The 22,010-nt window shown below is 39.6% G+C and overlaps 1 protein-coding gene across 6 annotated transcripts in view; it reads left to right on the top strand.

The window, feature by feature from the left end:
* The window catches only part of RASSF3 (Ras association domain family member 3), a 106,173-nt gene extending 88,196 nt beyond the window's left edge, over positions 1-17,977 (top strand). For 5 of the 6 annotated variants that reach the window (XM_051795853.1, XM_051795849.1, XM_051795847.1 and 2 more), the window contains 4 exons: positions 11,915-12,022; positions 13,345-13,612; positions 14,653-14,768; positions 15,125-17,977. In XM_051795853.1, the coding sequence (XP_051651813.1) occupies positions 11,915-12,022; positions 13,345-13,612; positions 14,653-14,768; positions 15,125-15,274 (642 nt within the window). In that variant the 3' untranslated portion in view covers positions 15,275-17,977. Of the gene's footprint in view, positions 1-7,652; positions 7,947-11,914; positions 12,023-13,344; positions 13,613-14,652; positions 14,769-15,124 lie in introns of those variants that run through there. The other variant, XM_051795851.1, reaches the window with a different exon arrangement.
* Positions 17,978-22,010: the final 4,033 nt, after the last annotated feature.

Raw genomic sequence — 22,010 nt, 5'->3', positions numbered from 1 at the left:
TAAGGAAAGGTGGAGTAGGCAGCACTTCCTTGTGCCTGTAACATCCTGCCCATAAAAGCAGGGAAATAGCTGTTTGGAAAGGAAAAAAGAACGACTTTTGAACTTTTTGTTGTAAAGTCAACACCCAATTGCTGCTTAAGAACAAAGCATGTAAACTTTTTTCCCCCTTCTCTGTTTTCCTGGTGGCTATTCTCCAGGATGGCAAAATAACTTGCGTTTGGAATTGGGCCATAGCATCAGGTTATAAGCAAGCCCTGATCTCCAGTGCAGCCTAATTGCTGGTCTCCAGACCTTTCCTCAGAAGGAGAGTTTGTTTATCCAGCTTTTCCAGTGGGATATTCGTTAACTGTGTTCTGAAGTCTTCTGTTCACACCTCCCTTGAATGCCTACCCGTTGTGACCTCCTACACTGTTCTCCTCTCTCCACTGTATCCTGTCAGCATTGATCTAACTAGGACTGGTATCACCCCACTCTTATTGATGTCATTAAAAAAAAAATGAGTGTAACAATTGTCCTGTAATTCTGAAGTGATTCGCTACTATGGAATTGTCTGCCCTGGTACAGAAATTGTGAGTTGATGAGGAGGGAGCAGCATACTCAGATCAGCACTGGAGATGTTAATGGTGTAAACTGTCTGCTGACACATGGTATCAGGCTAGCACAGTGTTAGGGTAAACTGGGACCTGTGGCTGAAGTGTTTATTGCACTGTAGTTCTCTTATGCTGCAGACTTGGTTAATGCTTGTTTATGTATCTGTGGCTTCTTTTTAACCTGTACAAAAATAAAACCTTTGCTAATTCTTCTGTTTTCAATTTGTTTATCTTGTTCTTTTTCACCTGTAAAAAGAAAAAAATTACCATGTTCATTCTAATTAAGAAAGGAGTCTGTTACTGGACTGTGACTGCTAACACTGGTTTCTTAGACAGTGATAGCATCCAGCAGAGGAGCAGGCATATGGCTAAAAGCAGTTATCTTTTAAATTGTCCCAGCATGGAAGGCATCTAGATTCATTTGTAAGAAATAAATGTGTGTGTTCTGTAAAATAAATTCATACTGAAACTGGGCAGCAAGCATATTTTTGCAAAAAGGGTTGAGACAAATAAGTTGGTGGCAGTTTTCAGTTTTTGTAATGCCAATAATATGTCTCATCTGTCTTTTTAGAGAATGTAGGAGTTTTAAGGAAACCTTATCCCTTTGTCAGTCCTGCTCTGCTTGCAACTGAAGTGCTTGGTAGCCTGTTAAATGTGCGAGTGAGTAGTAAAAAAAAAACAAACAGGTGATAGAAAAATGAGATGAAAACCCCTCAGAAGCAGATTAGCATTACCACGCTGATGAGTTTATTCAAGACATAATCTTGCTGAATCAGTTGGTCGGTTACCTCACAATACAGAGATCTAAGGATCGAGTACCACCTTATCAATGTGAACAGGACATGGCCTTCGGGTGGTGGCATGGGGCTGAATGGCTAAGGCCAGCAGCCCCCACTGCCCTTACCAGTTTCTTCTTGTGTGAGCCATGAATGCTCTGCTGCATTCATCGTCTGCAAGGTGAGAGGAATAACTTTAACCAGAGAGCTGCAGCAAAGTTGAATCCAAGATTGGTTCAAGCCTTTTATTTTCCTTCTTACTGGAGGAGCAGTCAAATCTGAGCTCTGAAGCTTTGCTAAGTTCAAACTGGAACTCCGGTCAAATTGAACGAAGGGTGCAGCCTTGAGATAGGTACTTGACCAGGGGGTTCTGGTTTTTATTTTTAAGCATTTGACCTCTCAAGGCTGGGGATACAAAAGAGAGGTAAAATCCTATCATTAAGGTCAACTTAATTTGACACTACAGTAGTACAAGGTGGCAGTACTGAGATGGTTGCCTAGTTTGCCCCCTCTCCTCTTCTCTCTCTTGAATTTTTGCCAGATTAGATCAGGCAGTAGTAGGTAAAGCTAATGATTGTAGTTTGCTGCTTTAGAAATACCATTTCAATACTATCAGATTTTTAATAAAACATGCTAATATAAAGACTTACAGAAGGGTGCAGTCATTACAGTTTTAATGGTTAATTAAATGTGGCAGGTGATACAAATTCTCTGGAGTGTGAAAGAAATTTTTCATGCAGGCTAGACTGCAGGAGTGCCTCCTTTTGTCTGTTCTATGTGAAATATCTAATTTGGATGCCTCTTTGAAGAGACTGGTTTTTTAATATTTTGTGGAAACTGTGTAGAGTGCAGTGAGAGATGTAGTATTGGTGTAAAAATATTTCTTATGGACTTACTTAATAAAAACCTAACTTGAAGTAGAGCTACAGTCACTGTAAACTTTATTGGATTTTAGATGGAGTTAGTTTTTAGCTTACTGTTTTGTATATATATGAAGCAGCAGTTACATAACTTGATTTTAAATGCATGCAGTGGTTTTATCGTGATCATATTTAACCTACTAAGAAGATACTTCTGCTACTTTGGCTTAGAGGTTGTGTATTTTACTGAAGATACCAGTGATTGCTTACAACTTTGAACGTCTCCCAGCCCCCCTCCCCAAAATTATTGTTATGGGCTTTTGGGGCCTTTCAAATGCAGACTTCATTTGAAAAAGAGAGAGTTGTACTTCCTTAATTTTGTGGGGTTTTGAGATGCATGTGTGGTGGAGGAGGGCTTTTTCCTTTCAGAAAAGTTTCAAATGTGATATCAGTGCCAGGTTGATAAAGACAGTAACAGTAACTTTTTGAATTTGAAGACTGTGTGTTCTTCAAACAATATACTCCCCCCTACATCCTCCCCATGGCCAGTATCTTCTTGACAAGACTGGACCTCTTTCTGAACATTGTTTTCACTGCAGTGTCCACAGTGAGGGAAAACTGTCAGGGTTGCTCTATGTCCGAAGAGCCAGTGAGTGCATTGCATGATGTTTCCTCGATGAGAATGGTTACTGTGCATTTCTGAGGTTTGTGTTTTTTAATTGCTTTGAAGTGGAACAAATCCAAATAAAAATGACTTGGTTGGTGGGACTGTGACCATGTGCAGACTCACCATTTCTGTCTAACACCAGCCCTAAGGCTGGGCCTCGTTATGAAGTTGTTGCCTTTCCTTGATACGGGCAGATTTTGTCAGGAGGCTTAAAAAATAATTTGGTGACACAATCTTTGAACTACCCAACCGAGCCCAGGAAGGGAATGTTGCTCTAAAGATAAAATGGTGTCTGACACACTTGGCAAAAGCTGGGACGTTGCCCAGCTTCTGCTGAGACAAGGCCCATGACTGAGCTTGCCTCAGAGTGGACAGTGCTGGCAGTAAGCACAGGGAGAAGCCTGCATGCCTTGGCCGAGCATGGGGCTTGTGCTTCCCCAGGAATGGCTGGTTGGTTTCCAGTACCAATTTTAATGTAAAATGTAGGTAGCTACATTTGAAGACTGGGAAGGTTGTCGTTGCAAACAACCCTTTCCTTCCTTCTGTTGGATATGGAGCATGTTGTATTCTTGCATTGCAGGGTCACATGCAAATACTGTGGTGTAACAACCCAGAGCGCTAATACCACTTAAGTGTTTGATCGCTACTTGTTTTAATAGCCTGGGTTCCAGACCATACTTAACCTTCAAGATATACTAATTAGTTTTCAATACAATACTTTGTATAAACTGGTTTCCTAACTGTCTGTTAAAAGCTTGATTTTGTTGTACAATTCACAGAGGCTGGTAATCCATTTTAGTTCATTAAATCTCTTATGAGCTAAATTAGCCAGCAGATAAAACTCACACTTTCTAGAGAGGAGACCTGAAGGAGATTTACTGTTTGTGATGTTTCTTACATCTAGTTTTACTGAAATGTGCAAAACTGAAACAGCTGTTGAATTTTTTTTAAATCACGTAATATATTTCTTTAAAAATATGTCATAATATGGAGGGGGGAAAAATGTACACATACGTGTAAAATCTGTAGTGTCTTTGCAGACAAAATGTAATGCTAAACCTCAGTTACTATTATTTGTGTAGTTGGTTTTCACTTTAAACAGATGACTGGTTTTTTGTGAACTGGGTTGCATCCCAATAGTTGAAGTACAGCCATGTAGGGTATGACAGGGTTTGTAACTAGGGGTTTTCAGAGGTGAGGTCATGATAAACTTAAATGAAACTTAAACAGCAGTGTTAATGTCACTAACAAATAGTTTCCTTTTTCTAGCCTTCCTTTCACAATTCCTGAATATGAACTGTGTTTGTATTGCCTCTGAAGGAAAATAATTTCTTAAAAGGAGTAAAGGGAAGTCACAGTTCTTAATTTGTTTCTCTGCTGCTTAAAAATATTCACCATGTAAACATCTGAGTGTTTACATCAGGGGAGTCAGCCAGGAGCCATAATACTTTACTTTGTCATTCAGTGCTTTCATTAGCATGCCTAGCCTCATGGTGGAAAAACTGAAAATAGTCTGCAAGTAACTTATTACCTGTAATGCCTGTACCTTGTAAAATTATGATAAAATTATAAGCTGTGGTAGTTGCATGGAGATTTCTTTAACCACTATGGAAGAGCATTGGAAGGGAGACTTTTCACATTGCATCACAGATAAAGATTTTTATAGACCTGTAGCATGCAAGATGTGTAAACAAAGAGCACCTAAGCTTTGGTGTACTTAGGTCACAAGTTGTGATGCAGCTCTGGTCCCCACATCCCAGGAAGGGCTCACCCCTCTGTAAAATGATTGAGAGGATGGAGCTACTTAATCTTAGTAAAGATTAAGGAGTTCAAGGCTCCTCACTTTGGGGAAGAAAAAAAGGAAGTGTGTGTGATTGTGGCTTACCAAATCACAAAGGTAATGTGTAAACCGAATGTGAAACTCGAGTTCACGAGGTCCTGCCATATTAGGATTAAGGGGTACTCAATGTGTTTAAGAGAAGTTGTCTTAGTAGAAGATCAGCTTAAAGCAGATGGCAGTACTTCTTCACACAGCAGTCATGAATGTCTGGAACTTGCTGCCACAGGAAGTGTAGGGACAGGCAGTGTTGGCAGGTTCAAAAAGGGTTTATGTGCATGCATAGGCATCAGTGCCTATGTCCATAAATGGACACTAAATAGACTCGGAAGGGAGGTGCCCTCTGAATTCCTGCTACAACACTTGTGGATGCCAGCAGAGAGGCTGCAGAAAAGGCTCACGTGCTTGCTTGAAATAGCCTTTGTTTTTGCTGCTGTTGAAGGCAGAATATCAGAGTGGATGCACCGTACCCCTCATACCCCTCACCTGGGAGGGTGCCACTTCTCTTGCTCCCTCAGGAGGACATGATGCAGGATATTCTTGAACTCTCTCTGACTGTCAGGATAATTGTTTAAGATTCAGGTCAGCCAAACCTGCTTAGAAAAACAAAATGTTTTTCTAAAAAAGAGACTGCTTCCTTGCCCTATGTGCCACTGGGGGAACTGGATCTTACTGAGTGCAGAAAGCAAACGTATCACAAGAAGATACAGAGATTATTCTGCCCACATCCATCCAGTTAGAAAAATTCCCCTTGCCCTGACCTAGAGAGCAAACTCACCCTATTCAGGAGGATGCAAACATTTCAAGGTGCAGCCGTGTGGTGAGGTGCAATGCTTGGAGCTGTTTGGATGTTAATGCTTCTCCCTGGTTACCCTGCCCCCATTTGGTCTTCTCCATACCTTTCTGGCTACTAGTGTCTCTGACTGGCTATTTGTGGATGGATGTGACCAGTGTCTCTACCTGGGTTCCAGATGAAGGAAGAGCACATATCCTAAGTTCAGGCTTGCCCCAGGGTGGAAGGAGAGATTGCTGTCACTGGCAAAGCTGCTCTGCTCTTAGAAGTTAGGATGAGGGAGAAGCAAAATGTGTTTCAAAATAGTTTAATTGCAAGGTTTCAATTTCTTTCTTTCCTGTGGGAATGCTGACAGACTGTAGAAAAGAGAATGTTCTTGCTTGTAGAAGGAGCAACAGCTGAGATCAGAATTCCCTTTCTCTATTTTCCTTCCTGTATTCTCTGTTGGGCTTTCTTTGTTGTATGATAGCACCATTAGTTAAATCCCTTCTCTGATATAAACGTGATATAAGTAGGGTGCACTAGCTGAAATTTTTATGACTAAACAAGACTTTTTTAAAAAAATGTGTATTAGGCTGCATTTCTCATTTGTCAAACCCTCAGTGCTTTGTTTCAAAAATTATTCCTGGCCACAATTTATAGCAAGATCAGGGCATCTTCACTCATCTGACTGAATCATGGTCACTGTATATGAGGGATAAATGGGAAAGCTGGAGATAGGAACTCTGATATGTCTTAAAAGTTGGCTTGAGTTCCCATAGGTCTTTGGTTCTTCAGATTTCTTATAAAAATACTTTATATGTGTTCCAGGGATAGGTTTAACTTTTCATCCATTATAATTTTTCTTTGTCTTCCAAGCTGAAATATTAAGAGTATTTAGGAGGAATTTGGTTCCCCATTCCTCAATAAATGCTAATTTCTTGAAGCTTTTTGAAAATAATATGTTGGATAGAAGAGAGAGACTTTTTTTGTATCCCTCTATAAATAGAATACTGCAGTAGCAGTTTGGGGAAGCCATGCATCTGACTCTCAAGGCAAGGATCCTGAGGGGAAACAGGCTTCATGGCTTTGGAGTTTTCTTTGTTTGTGGAACTTTTTCTCAGCCTCATCCCATAGCAGATTGCTAGCTGTTGAGTTTATTAGCCCTTTCTTACTGCCTGAAGGAATAGGGTTTGGCAGCAACCGTGAGACTTGGACTTTCATAAAGTCCCTGATGTGATATGATTCTTCTTTTTCGGGACCACAAGTTGATTTGCACTTCACTTTAATTGTAATTTGTGCAGTTTTAGTTGTGTTTCTTGAGGATTCATGCTGAGCTAGTCTCAGCTAGGCCTTTGCAGTGAGCATAAATGTTTGAAAAGAGAGTGCTGCTTCTCTAAACATCTGCGCTACAATAAATGGGATGAGCATGGGGGGTGGAGGTGATAAAGAAAAAACATTTTCTGCCCTTTTTGTTGAGAGGAAGCTCAACTGTGAAGAGGCATTGCATCATGAGCTCTAATGAAAGACCAGCTATTCCCCTTGGGAAAATGAAAGCACTTGCCTCATTTCCCTCTTACTGGCAGCTGTTGGTGAGGAATTTCATTTGAGAATAAATGCTGCTTTGGTTGACCTGAGAAATGGCTTTTATACAAATGGCTGCCAGTGGTGTACACTCTAAGTGCTGGAAAGGACAGCATGATTTTCGTAAAAGTTAGTGGCTCGGACTAGAATTACTGTGTTGGTCCTTATCTGTATGGATTCTCATGTATTCAACTGTCTCCTTGAGATTAGTTTTTATCTTCTATATTTGTGCTGGGCCGAGGAAGTAGCAGATTACATGAGGAGCGGGGAATGGAAGGAGACTAGGGAGTTCTGATGGGGAAAACACTTCCTTGGGCCTGGTAGAGAAAGGGAAACATGGCAGACATTACTGAGAGTATAATTTGTCTAAGTGATAGAAGTGTCACACTTAGCTTCAGTTCTATATATTTTATTTTATTTTTACAAAAATAACATTGAAAAATTTGTGCATTGTTTTATAGAGTAAGTTCCTTGTTTGAACAGTAGCACCCGGAAGTGCTGTTGTTAATCCCAGCAGTGTCTAGGTCTTGGCTGACAGAAGACACAGTGTGAACTGCTCTGCTGGTTGTGCTTATACTTCACTCTGCTGCTGTGACATACGCAAGGATCTGTGGTTAGGAAACTCACCACCAGGCCTAACTTTTGAAGGAAGACATTTCACAATTCCCAGCATACAGGCATTGTGAGGCGTGTGCTGGGCGTTTTGTAGGGAGCTGGAGATGAATCAGCTGCATCTGAATCGGCCTGGAGCTGAATCGCGCTCCCCTCGCGCCTCAGCAGCGCAACTGACTTCAAGAAGCTGTGCCATGTCTCACCTCCAAAATGCCCAGGCTCCTTTGTTTCAAACAGCTGACTTTGGAGTGAGTAATGGCATTCCCTGTAGTTGCACCCTGAGCAGGTGTGGCTTCAACCGCTTGGTAGCCATTTCAGGAGCAAGGTGTTAGAAGCACATTGTAAAGCATGGTAGAGATTAATTAATTACTGCTGTTACTCTGCTGTTGTATTGGATGACTCAAGGTCTTCACAAGTAATACATTTACCTGCTGAGATAACAAAGTGGAATTTAATCTGTTAGACAGAAGCAAGTTAGCAGAGGATGACTTTTCTTTTAGTGGGTCCTGATATGAAGGATCTGTTATTTCAAAATGAGTTGCCAAGTCTTTTTCCACCCACCTAAGTATGCTGGTGGAAGAAGACTTACATATTTTAACTTCTAACATGGCTAAAACAAAGCTGTATGTCAAAATTTAAGTGCCAGCATATACTGAGAGCAATTCAGCTCCAGGAAAGTTGGAGGAAAAAAAACCTGTATAACATCTTGTCGGCTTCTCTTTGCACGTTGGTTAAGTATAATTGGGGAAAATTTGAATACACAGGTGCCTCAAATCTGCTTGTTCTGCTTAATAATACCCACTAAGAGCAGCTGACCCAGTGAATCATGGTGGGCTGAGGCTCTCTTGATCATAATAAACCTAGTGAGGTGTTCTTTTGTTGGCTTTCACTTGACAGCAGTCATGTGGGACAGTAAACTGTGTGACAGCAATGTGATTTTTCTGTAAGTGCTGCTGTCTAACTAGTGGTGAGTTTTTCTTTGCTTGTTTGAAGTTATGTGTCTTGATGTGTGAGCAGTTGGAGTGTTTAGAGCTTTTGTTTGGGAGCAGGAGGGTATCTCCAAATTAATTAATGAAGATCTCAGGCTTAGGTTTCCAGTGGCCATCAAGCTGTTTTGTGTCCTGGGACACGTGGCTTCACTGTTTGCTGTCAGTGGTCTTGATGGTCAGAGATGGTGGACTGGGATGAAAATGATGATTAAGGTAAACACCGTTTCTGCCTATTATGTATAGTGTTTTTCTTGAATGATTTTGGCTCTATTTATTTGTTTTAATCCCTGTAGCCCTTCTTTGTATTTAGTTCATATGTTTATATAATCTACATACTGTTAAAATTAGTCGAGGCACAGGCTTTGGTTGTTTAGAAAATGAGTTATAGCTCAGAAGGAGGTACTCTCAGCTTTTGTGTAAACACAGAGACGTGTTTTCTGCGTGCTTAATTAAGCTTTGCCAAAATTGCCCAGCCTCTAGTGCCACTGCAAGAAGGCGGAAGTTCCTGTGGTATGTCCAAGTATGGAATCATGTCTAACTCAGTTGAGTGAGTGAATGACGGCTGCACCGGTGACGCCCCACGACCCATAGGCAGAGCCACACCTGACAGGGTTGACTGCAAGTCATCACCAGAGCAAGTCTGTTGGAAATTAGCTTGCTTGGGTGCTGTGCTTGGGTTTTGCCTGTCATGGCTGGTTCCATGGCCAAGGCCCAGGACTGGAGTGATCTCATGGGCTTGTGTCTTTTCCAACCAGACCAAATATCTGTCACTTTGTTAGAAAAATATGTCATCTTGGGAGAACAGAAATGTACCTGAAAACTCTCTTGTATGAAAACAGGAGAAAGTTTCTTGCTATCTGTTTGTACTTACTAATTCACCAAGGTGGGATTGTTTGTTTGGTTTTTGGGGGTTTGTTTGTTTGTTTGTTTTAATACCCAGCTGTCAGTCTTGTGAACTTACCCTATGCCATTACCATTAAAGGCAATAGATTCTTTTTGTCATCTAAGTTGATAAAAGTCCTTTTTGAGAAATTAAACTTCAAGGTGCACAGAAGTTAATGGAAGTGGTTGTTAATTTGTTAATTATTTCTTATACAAAGTTTGAGATTTGAACACAGGAAAGGTGAGTTTTTTCTTCTTTCCTGGTTAGTGTTTTTGCTTGATGATAGTGGATGTTGTGGATGACTTCAGTAAGCATGGTGACAGTCGGCTCCAACAGGGTAGGTACCTGCTTGAACAATCAGAATAATAATAAATATCAGAATTAATAATAAATATTAAAACTGAGGTGTCCATTATTGGAAGTTCGATATCAGTAGTATTAACAGATTGGAGAGGGATGTACTCCACAATGTGCTTGTCTCTGAGAGGTGAGTCTTGGCTGGTGTCTATATGAGGGGTTTGTCTGCGGTTAGACAGACTAGGAACGTTCCAAGTTAAAGCTTCAGTTCTTGAAATGCATCATATGCCAATGCCAGAGGCCTGCAGACTGTTTCCTGTCCCTTTAGCATCCACTTCTTTTTTTCCTTCTGTGGCTGCTTTGTTTCCCCCTGAATAAAATACTACAAAGCTATAATAGCCTTTGGAGAGATGAAGTGGGCAGTTTAGATGAAGCTGTGTCTGTCCTTGTTACGGCAGTTTTGGGGAGGGGGAAGGTGAAAAATAAAAGAGCAAGAAGGCTTCATTTCTCTGCCAAGAATAGAGATTTGAATTTTGAATACGTTCAGTAATCTGGTATTTGTAATATATTAGGTGGGATCTGGCAACTGTGCAAGATGCTACACAATCTTAGAGTTGTGCTTAAGGAACTAATAGAGTTGTATTTCACTAGTGTTCTTTTTTGCCTTGGTTTCCTTACCTGTGAAATAAAGGTATGTTCTCTGTGTCATGCAGGAAATCAGTATCTGAGCTCAGATCAGAATTCAGGGTTTCTGACTTGCAGTTCCCCATTCAGACCACACCTTTCTTTTTATAGCTATGGGAAAAAAGTCTGCTCCAGCATGTCATTTAGTGAAATGCCATATAGGAAAAGAAAAACTAAACCCAGAAGAGCTAAAAGTAGCTGGTTTTAAATTAGGAGACATAAAAAGTTCTGCAGATTCTTTCTGGTAAATGGAAGCTTCCAGTGCCACAGCAGATGTGCTCATCTTCGAGGTCGTGCTGGCAAACTGAAGTGCCTGCAAAGGTGTGTGCCGAGTAGTGTCCAGTAGACTGTGATACAAGACTGGCCACTGAAGTCAGGGAAATCCTTTCTCAGGATAAGCTCTGCTGGGATGTGCTTGTGAGGACAGATGGAACACTGTGACTCAGCTGTTTGTCCATAGAGTGAATGAATATTCAGATGTTCTTTTTGAAAGCGTAAAGGTTCTTCAAAGCTTCTCCTTTTCTAAGTGAAGTCTTAAATCATTAAAGCTGAGAGCTGAAACTCTTTCATACTATATATGGCATTTGTGCTAGTGGTACAAACCGGAGTGTATTTATAACACTGGTTTGCTGCAGGAGTATGGATTGGGAACAAATGTTTGTTTGGAAAAAATCCAATTCTAGGGATTTGTTTTAATGCTGCAAGTAAAATCCATAGCAACCTCATAAAAGCAACAGTTGAAAAATCTCAATAGGCCTTCCCTCCATGGAAAAGACATAAAATTGGTGTAACATTTTGTATCTGGAGAGTTACTTGTGATGGTTCATGTTGTAGGTAGTGACCCTGTAACATACTGTCTGTGGCCTTGGAATTCAGGGATGCTGTGGTGTTGTTGCCACATGCTGGGATTGTTGGTGTTACTTATTTAATACATTATGCTGTTGTTTTCATATGTACTCTTCATTTGTTCAGAAATAGCTACTGATTCAGATGTACCAACTAATATCTCATGAAAATTGTAGCAGTGTTCTTAACAGTATGGCATGGCATTGACGTGAACAAATCAAGCCATAAAATGAGCTGAGCTGTTTTGTACACTGCTGCTAATATTTGAATGAAAACAGCTGGCAAAAAAAGGGCACAAGTGTCTTTTGGGTGTGTTGATTTAACCATCTCCCTTCAGTCCAAGTGTTGTGTTTGATTTGCTTAACGGGTTAATCCTTTATGTTGCTGTACGGCTAATTACTGTTATGTTGAGCCTCTGTGGAATAATTACCACTTGGACTAAGAATGGTCATATCCAAAATCTTAAAATAATTATTTTTATTTTGTTTTCTAAAACTGCTGCCTCTTGTTTTTGAAGGATGTTCAGAAGGAGAGGGAACCTCATGTTTATCTCAGTAAAGAAGAAGTTAAAGAGAAGATACAAAGCTATAATTCATCTGTCACCGATAAATTAAAGATGACCTTGGTAAGTTTTGCATAGAATTCCTGTAATTTTTAATAGGAGCAATTCAGCTGTAACTTCGTAGCACATTGTAAATCATTTTAGTATCAGCATCTTACATATCAAACTGTCTCTGTTTTAGTGATTTTGTAAGAGACGTTCCCTTGGATTGTGGAAATTAAATCTCATGTCCGAAATGTTCTTATTCATGTAATTCTTTTATATGGATCAAAACAAATTGTAGTAAAAACAAATGGATGTAATTTGAAACGTGTTTGAAATAAACTGTCAGTTGACACTAAGAAGTAAATTTGTTAGATGAAAATGCTCAGATGGTAAAAACAGAGATACATTTATCTTGTTTGTGTAGATAAATTTTTGTTGGTATCTCTCCGATCAAGATGCTCAACCAATGAAGAAAGTTGAAATATGCATTATTTATTACAGGAGACTTAATTTTCAGAGTAGTCATAGAGGTTTTCAGCATGAGGAGACTTTCCCCCTGCCCCCAGGACACAGACAATATGGACTGGAATACATAAGACTTCTCATTTCCAAGGATTGTGAACCAGGTCAAATACTCAGTCAAGCCTACTGAAGACCATACTAATAAAACTCACATCTATCTGCCTAACAAGCTGTTACTCAGTTGTTACACTGTCTGTATTCCTGTGGGTGTATATGGAAATTTTAAAATTCTGTTATATCCTAAACCATATAAATATGACTATGAACTAAATAAATTTTTGTTATGTGCTTCCATGTGGATCACGACTTACTATGCTTAAAACCAGATTGTCCAAACCTTTCTGGCTCAGTAAGGTTTGATCAGTTTTGTCTTTCAGAAGCAACTGGAATAAATAATTTCACATGTTGATTGGCATTTATTCTGGGTTGGTTTTTTTTTTCAATTGCAACAGGATTTGAGCTGTTAAAGGCTTTAAAGTTGACAAGCACAGCTAAAACATGGGAGATAATTTCTGTATTTCTGCACAAAATCTGTTAAAGATGGGTTTAATGGTCTTTTTCACTTCATAGTTCTCTCCTAATGTGAAAACTTACCACTAGTTTGTCATATCTTTTGCTTGATGAGGTCCTAATATTATTAGAATTCAACAGTTATTAATAAGAAAAAAAGTAATATTCAGTAAGAAAAATTAATATTCAGCAGATAAACCAGAAAGAATAACTGAATTATTGAAACAATACCTTTCCTGTGAGATGTCATGTATTGCAGTGGCATTTAAATTCTCTTCACTACGAGTTTTTTAATCTGCCTGCTCCACTGTTACGTCACAATTGGTCATTGCTTATTTTAACAGTCGGGTACTTTCTTTCTGCTGCAGAACGCAAATGGGATTTACACTGGCTTCATCAAAGTCCAGATGGAACTATGCAGACCAATCACTGTGCAGTCTTCCCAGAGCCAGGGGAGGTGTGCTCACAGCAATAATGAAACTGCTTTTTACTTGCCGGACGGCTGCGTGAATACCCTGCACATCAGCAGCACCAACACTGTGCGCGAAGTTATCGAGGCCTTGCTCAAAAAGTTCTTTGTGGCTGACAACCCCGCGAAGTTTGCACTTTATAAACGCTGTCACAAGGAAGATCAAGGTATAAGCCAAGCTTGTGGCATTTCAGTAGTGGAGGGGCTTGGTGAGGGAGTTGTGCTATAGTAATACTTGAAATAAGCCAGGTGGAAGGACTCAGATAAATGGAGGTGACAGTCCCACTCTTTTTTTCCTTATGAGAAGTAGCATGTGTAACAGAGTAAATGATTTGGGGATGTTGCAGGATAATTCCCAAGAGACAAAGTCACCTGTCAAAACATTTATACATTTTATTTTATGCCCCGTTATAAGGCTCTAACTTTCAGCTAGCCTTATACACTGCAGAGTTGTGAGATTAAATTACAGGATAGATTTTTAAAAAAAAGAAACCCTGGTGTCTGAGGAGCCTGAGATCCTTGCACTGGCAGACAGCTCTCGAGGTGCTGAGCGTCAGTTAGTGCACGTGGCTCTCCCAGTTCACTGGCTGCTGTTAGGGGTTCGTTGTATGTTGTTACTGGGAAGACAAGAAGATGGAATAGGTGTTTTTAGGGAAAGGTGCGTTTTGCCAACATTGTTTTCTTGCACTTAGAATCCACCTTCTTCCATGGACATTGAGAGCAGTTTCAGGAGTCCAGATGTTTCTGGCTGTCAAGTCACACCAACCATGTCAGGCAGGCGGAGTTGTCTTTTAGACTTTGTGTGTGAGATTTTTAAGAGAAAAAAGTATCAGAATAATGTTCCTGCAGCTCTGATGTCTAAAAGCTTAGATATAGCAACAGATCTGTGTTGTATTTTTTTCTTGTGTTGTTTTTTTTTTTTTCCCCTGCCCTGCATGTATTCAGATGGTGTATTGTGTTGACTGGAGGCCATTTCATTCCTATGTGAATGCAGTGTTGCACTGTCACCATCAATCACCTGCTCAGCTCTTCCCTGAAACTCATTTGTTCAAAACCGTTATGTAGACTTAACACATACAATGTGTAAATTTTGTGGCTACCCATGCATATCTCCGAAGTTTTCTCACATTAGCTAGTGTTAGTCATTCAAACTGTTTGAAACATGGTTGGTAAAGATGATAATTACTGTGATTTCCTTCTCCTGCAGTTTATACATGCAAGCTGTCAGACAGAGAACATCCCCTCTACCTGCGCTTGGTGGCAGGCCCCAGAACAGAAATGCTCAGTTTTGTTCTACGTGAGCATGAAACTGGAGAAGTCATGGTACGTCAACACCCGTGCTAGTTCGGTGGGCTTGTGTGATTTCATGGATGGGCGTCTGTTTGGTCCGTGCTGACAAGGCAGTCCACTTCTTGGAAACAGATTTAGGGGTTTTTTTCTTGTTAATTTACTTGGTGCCTTTTGCAAACATTTCATTTGTAGTTAGACTGACGTGTTGTTACTTGCAGAACAGAAAAATATTTAAAAGAGTAAAATGTTTTCCGATTCCCTAAGGGGTGCAGGGAGGGTGCCCATTACTGTTCCAGCTTGAAATTTTTTTGAGTGTTTTGTTTAAAAATACTGTGTCTTGTGTATTTCCTGTTCATCTCATCCATTCTTTTCGCTTTTTGTCTTTCCAGTGGGAAGCTTTCAGTATTCCTGAACTGCAAAACTTCTTGCGTATACTGGACAAAGAGGAAAACGACCAACTGCAGATCTTAAAGAACCGTTACGCAGCTTACAGAGGCAAACTTGAAGAAGCCCTTCGAGGAGTGTTTAAACCTGGCTAAAAGGGGGCCAAAGGACACTCAGGAAAAATGCACGCTACCAAATGTCAGTATAGCATGCCAAACCCAACGTACAAAGAGCAGCAGAGAGTAGTTTTCCTTATTCAGAAGACTGTTTTGTGATGCCAGGGTACCTGAATTTTGCTATAGACTTAGTTCCATAAGCCAGGTCACTTAGCATCTTGCACCCGCAAGTAAGGGATTCTGCATGTTTGTACATCAGTTTGCAATCCTCTGTGTTCCTAGAGAGTTTTCCAAGTTACCTTGGTGCAAGCTGTGAAACTGTAAGCAATTTTCTAGGATGCTATGAAATAAGATTTTTTTTTTTCTCCTTTGCTTAATGGTAGCTTTACAAGTAAGGATGTGCAAATTGATGGGTTAAAAAAAATTAAAACCATCTGAATGAGAATTAGTTGGAGAACTATCTTTCAGATGAAATTGATTTGCACTACCTTTCTGTTTTCAGATAGTTACTGTATAATTTGTGAGAGAACTATTATAGATGAAAGGCACACGAGATCTTGTGGTTTGTACTGTGAAATTTGTGGAAAGCTTTCAAGTGGCCTTTCTGGAGAAGGTAAAGAGAAAGTTGGAAAGAAGGTAAGAGTTGAGGGAGGAGAACTGTAGAAGCTGACAGAGGAGAAGGCTGGTTTTAAATGGAAATAGTATTTACACAGAGGAAGTTAAAATACTAATTCTACAAGGTTAAAGTTTAGGATGCTTATAATATTGTGAATAAGTGTATGGTTTTTAACTGTGTAAATCCACACTGGAAAAGAAATAAAGATAATAGAAATAGTGGGAAGGAATGAGAAGCAAAAGCTAAGTAAGAATGGAAATGAAGCTGCACATACAAGTCACTATGGGAGAAGCGGGTTCCATAAACGCATAGTGGGGGTTTGAAAAGTGTGGACAAGCTAAAAAGCTGCTTACTTGAATTCTGAAAAACGGTCCATGTCTCAGATAACTCTGTGAGAAATACCCCTCTAGTGAGTGTTCAGACATAAGCTACAACTACAGATGCATTTGGTCTTTATTTTAAGTCAGATCTTTCCTCTGGCTCAGCAATCCATTTTTAGGCTGGATAATTTTGAATTATCATATCTGAAAGGTAAAAATAATTTCCTCTGCTTCTTTGTTAAAGGCTCAGTCAGGCAAAGAAAGTAAAATGTCTTGTTCATATTCCCAGCTCAGCAGAAAATTAACATTTATTTAAGTCTGTGTTGATGACTGAGCTTATTATGCTTTTAGTAATTCAGAAGGTTTTTCCCTTAAAGTTTTTAAGCTCTTAATTGAAAAACTGATTACCAAATTCTGCAGACTGCTGATTTACTTGATTTAAAAGTAGGAAAAATGTAGCAAGAAAACTTTTTACTTTAGTGTAAATATAATCGTTGGTCTTTCAGAGTTATTTATCTAAAAAAGCATGTTCAAAAGAAACCAAAGAAGTGGGTGTGCAATAGAAGCATGAGGCAGATTTGAGTGACTGATACTTTAGTCATTATCATGCCAGAGAGGAAATGAGTTATATACGGGGGGGTGGGGGAGTGGAGGAGTGCTAACGATTGAAGAGCAGCAGAAGTTGTTTTAAATTCCCAAGGAATTGTTAAAACTTTAGTGACATCTAATGGATACTGTGTGAAACTCCAGGATGCTTCTGTTCTTCCCCTTAATTTGATGTAATTGTGCCTTTGTTTCCTTTCCTTAGTAAGATTTTTTAAAAACTCTTCACAGATTTTTTTTTTTTTTTTGGTAAAAAGAATTTGCAAGCTTATGAGACAATCATAATGTTTTAAAGGGTTAAGAGAAATTAAGAGTAGTACTAACGATAAAGTATATATAAGGCATATCTTGTTTTCTTAATTTCACATGTAACATGGTAGTGCATGTGTGAGTTAGTAACATTATCTTCAAGTGAGACACTTTATAATGGTTCAGGGAATGTTTTTGTGTTTTGTTACAATTTGTTTTTCTAGGAATGCAGCAGCATGTCGGTGGATATTGTTAACATCTACTTATGTATCTGCCCATAGCTATGTAATTATTACATAATCACTGTCAATATTGAATCATTTGTTGCTCAGATTCAAACACTGTTTGAGTTTAAAAGTGGAGTATAAAAATATGTGAATTTTTTGGTTTTACTTGAACTAAACGATCAGTCTTTTTAAGTAGGCACATCTGCATTTACTTTAGCCAAAAACCTCAATCAGTGTTGTATGCACTATGAGTCTTGATTTGGGGTGGAGGGGATGGGGGTGGGGGACCAAAATAAACTTATATTTTAATTTTGTCTTAGTCCACAGTTAATTATTGTAAGATGCCATGTGTGGGGTTAACTTTTCTCATTTTTGTTCTACACACTGGCAATTACAGCAGCTTTAATTTAAAAGAAATGGTCATGCCTTGTCAGTTTTATCTTTTTTTTTTTTTTAATTTTAGCATCAAATTGAACTATCAAAGTTTTTGTTGCAAAACTGTTTTCATATAATTGTATGATGGTACCAGAATGATTAAATGATAGGGGGAGGGGGAATGCAGGGAAACATTAAAATGTATGTCTTTAAATACAAACATTTAAACTATTTATAATTTTGACAAGCTTAGTTTTATTTTTGTAGGGAAGTTTTTATTCCCCTTAAAGTTATTACTGAAATGGCAAAAAAGCGATGGTTCAGTTATTAAAGTTGAAGTTGGCAATACTCAGTTTCGTGGCGTGTTTGGTTTTTCCTTTACCTGATGCTGGTGTTGTGATTGCTTTGAAGCCAAATGGATTTCCTTGTACAGCAGCAATAAATGCTGTGGGCAGACACAGCTGTAAATGAAGGTTTGCCTGGAAGAAGAGGAAGGGAGCCAAGGGCAATGGGGCCGCCACGTTTTGTCTCACAATGGCAGGATTTTCAGATCCCCTCATGGAGCCGAATCCACCACAGAAGGAATGCAGCCATGGGCACATAGTGGTGCTGGGTGGGAAAACCCATAGGCCAGAAGTTTCCTTCTAGAAAAAAAAAATACCTCACAGAAACACGAGGCAAATACAGCAAGGCTGGAGGTGATACCCTGGTCTGCGCTCCACAGGAAACGCATTTCACTCCTTCTTATCTTTGATGACTTTTTAGTGGTTTCCTCCAGTAACGTGTGTTTAATTTTCTGGTACTTATTTTGTGATTTCAAAACCAGTTTAATCCTCCCTAATTGAATTGGTAGAAGGAAGCTGCTGTGCTGCTCACCTTGGTCTTCGTGGCGCTTCCCTGGGCACTGCGGCCCTGCAGCAGAGGAGAAGGTAGTGGCTCAGCCAGTGCTTTGAAGGCTGGTTTATGTGAGACCTCGCAGCTTGGTATGTGCAACAACCACACTACAGCTGTGTATGCACTTGGCAATGCCAAGTTAATACCAAATAGTCCAGCACTTAGCCAGGGTGAGATGGATCAAAGGCCTTTGAAGATAGCGGAGTCAGTCAAGTTCCTGACCACACAAGTAACTGCGTCGTGTCTCTGCCTACAGCAGTTACGTGCTACTAGAAGTACAACTTGGCAAAAGAAATCTCCTGTGTTTTGGCTGGTTCAGCAGCAGAATCATCCATCCAGATGGAGGGCAAAAAGAGAGGGCAAATGCAGTTGTTTTAAAATTTGCATAGTTCTCAAAAACCTATTTTTAGAGCAGCTCAGAATATGAAAGAACTTTTCACTGTAATATAAAATCTCTCCTTACCTATCCATGTAGTTCATCTTGGTTGCCTGAAGTGAGGTGGCAAAACGGTAGGTGCAGGAACCTTACAGATGGTGGGAAGCAGAGGGCCATTGTTTTACATCTTCCCAACAACTCTCTTACCCAGAGTGTGATGCAAGCACAGACTGTGCTGAAAGTTAGAGGCTTGACACAGATCACAGACACACTGTGCTTTGCTGTTCAGAAGACAGGTTTAGTACTGGGAACTGAGGACTACCCTGTTCTGGAGGAATTATTTTCCTCTTGATGTGTAAGTAGATAAAAGAGATTCCTGCAGTAGCTAGTAGGCAACTCCCAGTCCAGAGCAGTTTGAGCCAAGCAGTTCAGACACCCAGCACCTCTGCTGGGAGCTAGTTTTGTGGTGTTTTTCAAGGAAATATTGCATAGGCCAAGATGTGTTTGAAAGGACACCTTGTGTTGTGCGCTACTGAGGTGAGAGTTACTCATCTGTAATGTTCTTTTTTGCCATTGTGCAAACAAATTAGAAGTGCGTTCAGTTGCAACAATGGAGGCCTGGAAGGGACCCAGCTTAACACCTTGCACTGAGGCAGCCAGTACTAGCAAATGACTTATCAAAGCTGTTTCTTTCCTGCTTTCCTCAAAGGTGCTTTTTAAAATTGTCTTTTTGCAAGGATTAATTCTGCAAATGCTCAGTGCTGTCAAATCTAACATCTTTCATGATGCTGTATAAAGTACTGTCTTGGTCCTGTTTTTCTTGAGTGTGTTTTCCATAAGACAGGATATTATGGATAAATAGAGGAGTTCTGTTTTGCCTTCACTTTACTACAACTACCCATGAGAGAAGTCAAGTGCAAAGCCCCTTCTTTTGCACTAGCTCTATAAACCTAAAAATAGCATCATAGTCTTGTGCATAGCATGAGAGAAAATAGCAAGTCTAAGATTTCTCTCTTTAAATACAGAATCTGGTATGTGGTCAGAAATTTCAGCTGTTTTCAATGTGCCTTGGGAGGTATTAGAACACCAGTATATTTTATGACACCAAAGTTCAGCCTCTTGTTTTTTTACCAAGCAAAGTAGTTGTATTGGAACAGCGGCTCCAAAGTTCTCCCTTCAGATAAACAGGTGCTTTCCATATGCCAGTAATCTTAGACTGTTCTACTCTAGGTCTGTCAACTGATATTTTCAAAATCTCTGCTCTTTGCTCACAACATTTTTCCATAGATGTGTGTGAGCAAATGTTAGACATTTTTGTATCTGTTTATCTACTCTGGTTTAAGTGCTCATTAGACACAGTCAGAACTTCTGGGTTTTTAGTAACACTGGCACAGAAAGGCAGAAGTTGTGCAGAGTATCTTTTAACACCTGCTGCCAAGTGAGAGCACTCATTTTTAAATGTAAACGAGGCTGACTGAAAATGCAGGACACACATTAAAAAACAATGTCTACTTTAGTTCAATCCATGTAAATAAAAGACAAATCAGACAAATGTTTCCAGACAATTAACAGACTTTACACCAAAAGTGTATTTTGTTGCACAGTAAGTCTAGGATTGGTCATGTGCATTGTACTGTTTCAAAGCCTGGAGTAGCCAAAAGGTAGGAGGATGCTATTTTTTACTGCCTGTGTTTTTCCTTTGATATTCCAGAGAAGCTTTTGGAATTACAAATACCATGTCAAAAGATTTGAATACTTCTGGGAGGTTTTTGCCTTGTTACTTTAAACACTTTAAAAGCAGAGGATTAAAAATACTGCTAAGCAGGTAGCCAAGTGCAATATTGCAAACTTACACATTTTTGGTATTATTTTGGTAGTTCAAAACCAAAGCAAAACATCACAGCTCAAAAAACCCCACACTTTTTTTTTTTTGCTTAGGATTTCAATGCTCTAGGAGAAGGGTTACTTTCCTGGTTTGGATTGTTTTGTTTTCCATTGTAATGTTTTCCTTTTATCTACTGAACATTTTAGTTGGCTGATAATGTGGCAGAACCCTCAGAACAAAAAACCAGAGCATTTATGCTCTGCTTATGCTTTCACTGATTTTCATCAACGCTTTGAGAATATTTCTATGACTCCTTAGTTCCATCCTTGATACATTTGTTTACTGCCAACCCAGAGGAGTCTGGAAAGCCATTCTTACCAAGCAAGAGCCATGGAGCTGGCTTTTCCACAGAACTTGCACAGGAAAAATGCTGAAGTTGATGATTCAGTTGTCTTCCGTCAAGTCACTCTAATTCCTGTTTCTAGAAAATGGCTGGGTTTTGGCAGCTGGAATAAGTTCAGACAACTTCCATACCTTGAGCAAGCAGGCAGTGACTATATTTTGAGATTTGTGAGCAATTACTGAACTCCAGTTTTAGACACAGTCCAGTGGGTATTATCAAAAGATTAAGTGACAGCTGAATCTGACTACAGCAACATCTGGAAAGCAATATATTAGCACTGCCCTTCTTTCTAATCATGGAATTCCCCTGCCTCACCCCTTGAATAAAGTATTGACACTGGGTTTCTTTTTCTAAAACAGGTGACTCCTTTAGCCTTGTAGCAGCAATTTTCTTCACAAATATGGCTTGTTCTTAATTAATGGAAGACTGCTACCTTCCTTGCTGAAGGAGAAATGGTTATGCAGCAATGCAAATACAATGCAGAAATACTTGTTTCAGTAGCTTGTGAAAGCATCAGACTTAAATAGGTTGAAGGTGTACCAAATCACCTTCCTCTGTAGTTCAGAAAAGTTATGTATATATTTTTAAACAGAATCATTCAGGGAATTCAACTCTCAGGGATTGAGGTGAGTAAGTAGCATTTATCTTGCTATTGCTCACAGTTCCCATGTTGGAAAAAGCCCTTATGTGTGATTTTATTCTTCCTCTTTCCCAGAGGCAGAACACACTGCTCTTAATTATGAACAGCAGTTTCTCCACTGTGCTTTTTGTTAAAGTTTCCCATCTATTCACCTACATCAGTTTCCAAGGAACTCTGAGCAAGTACAGTTGCATTTCAATTTGTCCTCTCACCTCAGTGTTTCTTCCTGGTGCAAAGCAGTCAAGTG

The sequence above is a fragment of the Manacus candei genome, unplaced genomic scaffold (assembly GCF_025592945.1).
Source record: "Manacus candei isolate 608988 ecotype Guabito, Panama unplaced genomic scaffold, ASM2559294v1 h1tg000043l, whole genome shotgun sequence".
Lineage (NCBI taxonomy): Eukaryota > Metazoa > Chordata > Aves > Passeriformes > Pipridae > Manacus > Manacus candei.
The sequence above is the reverse complement of the archived record's forward strand: the minus strand, read 5'-3'. Positions and strand labels throughout refer to the sequence as shown.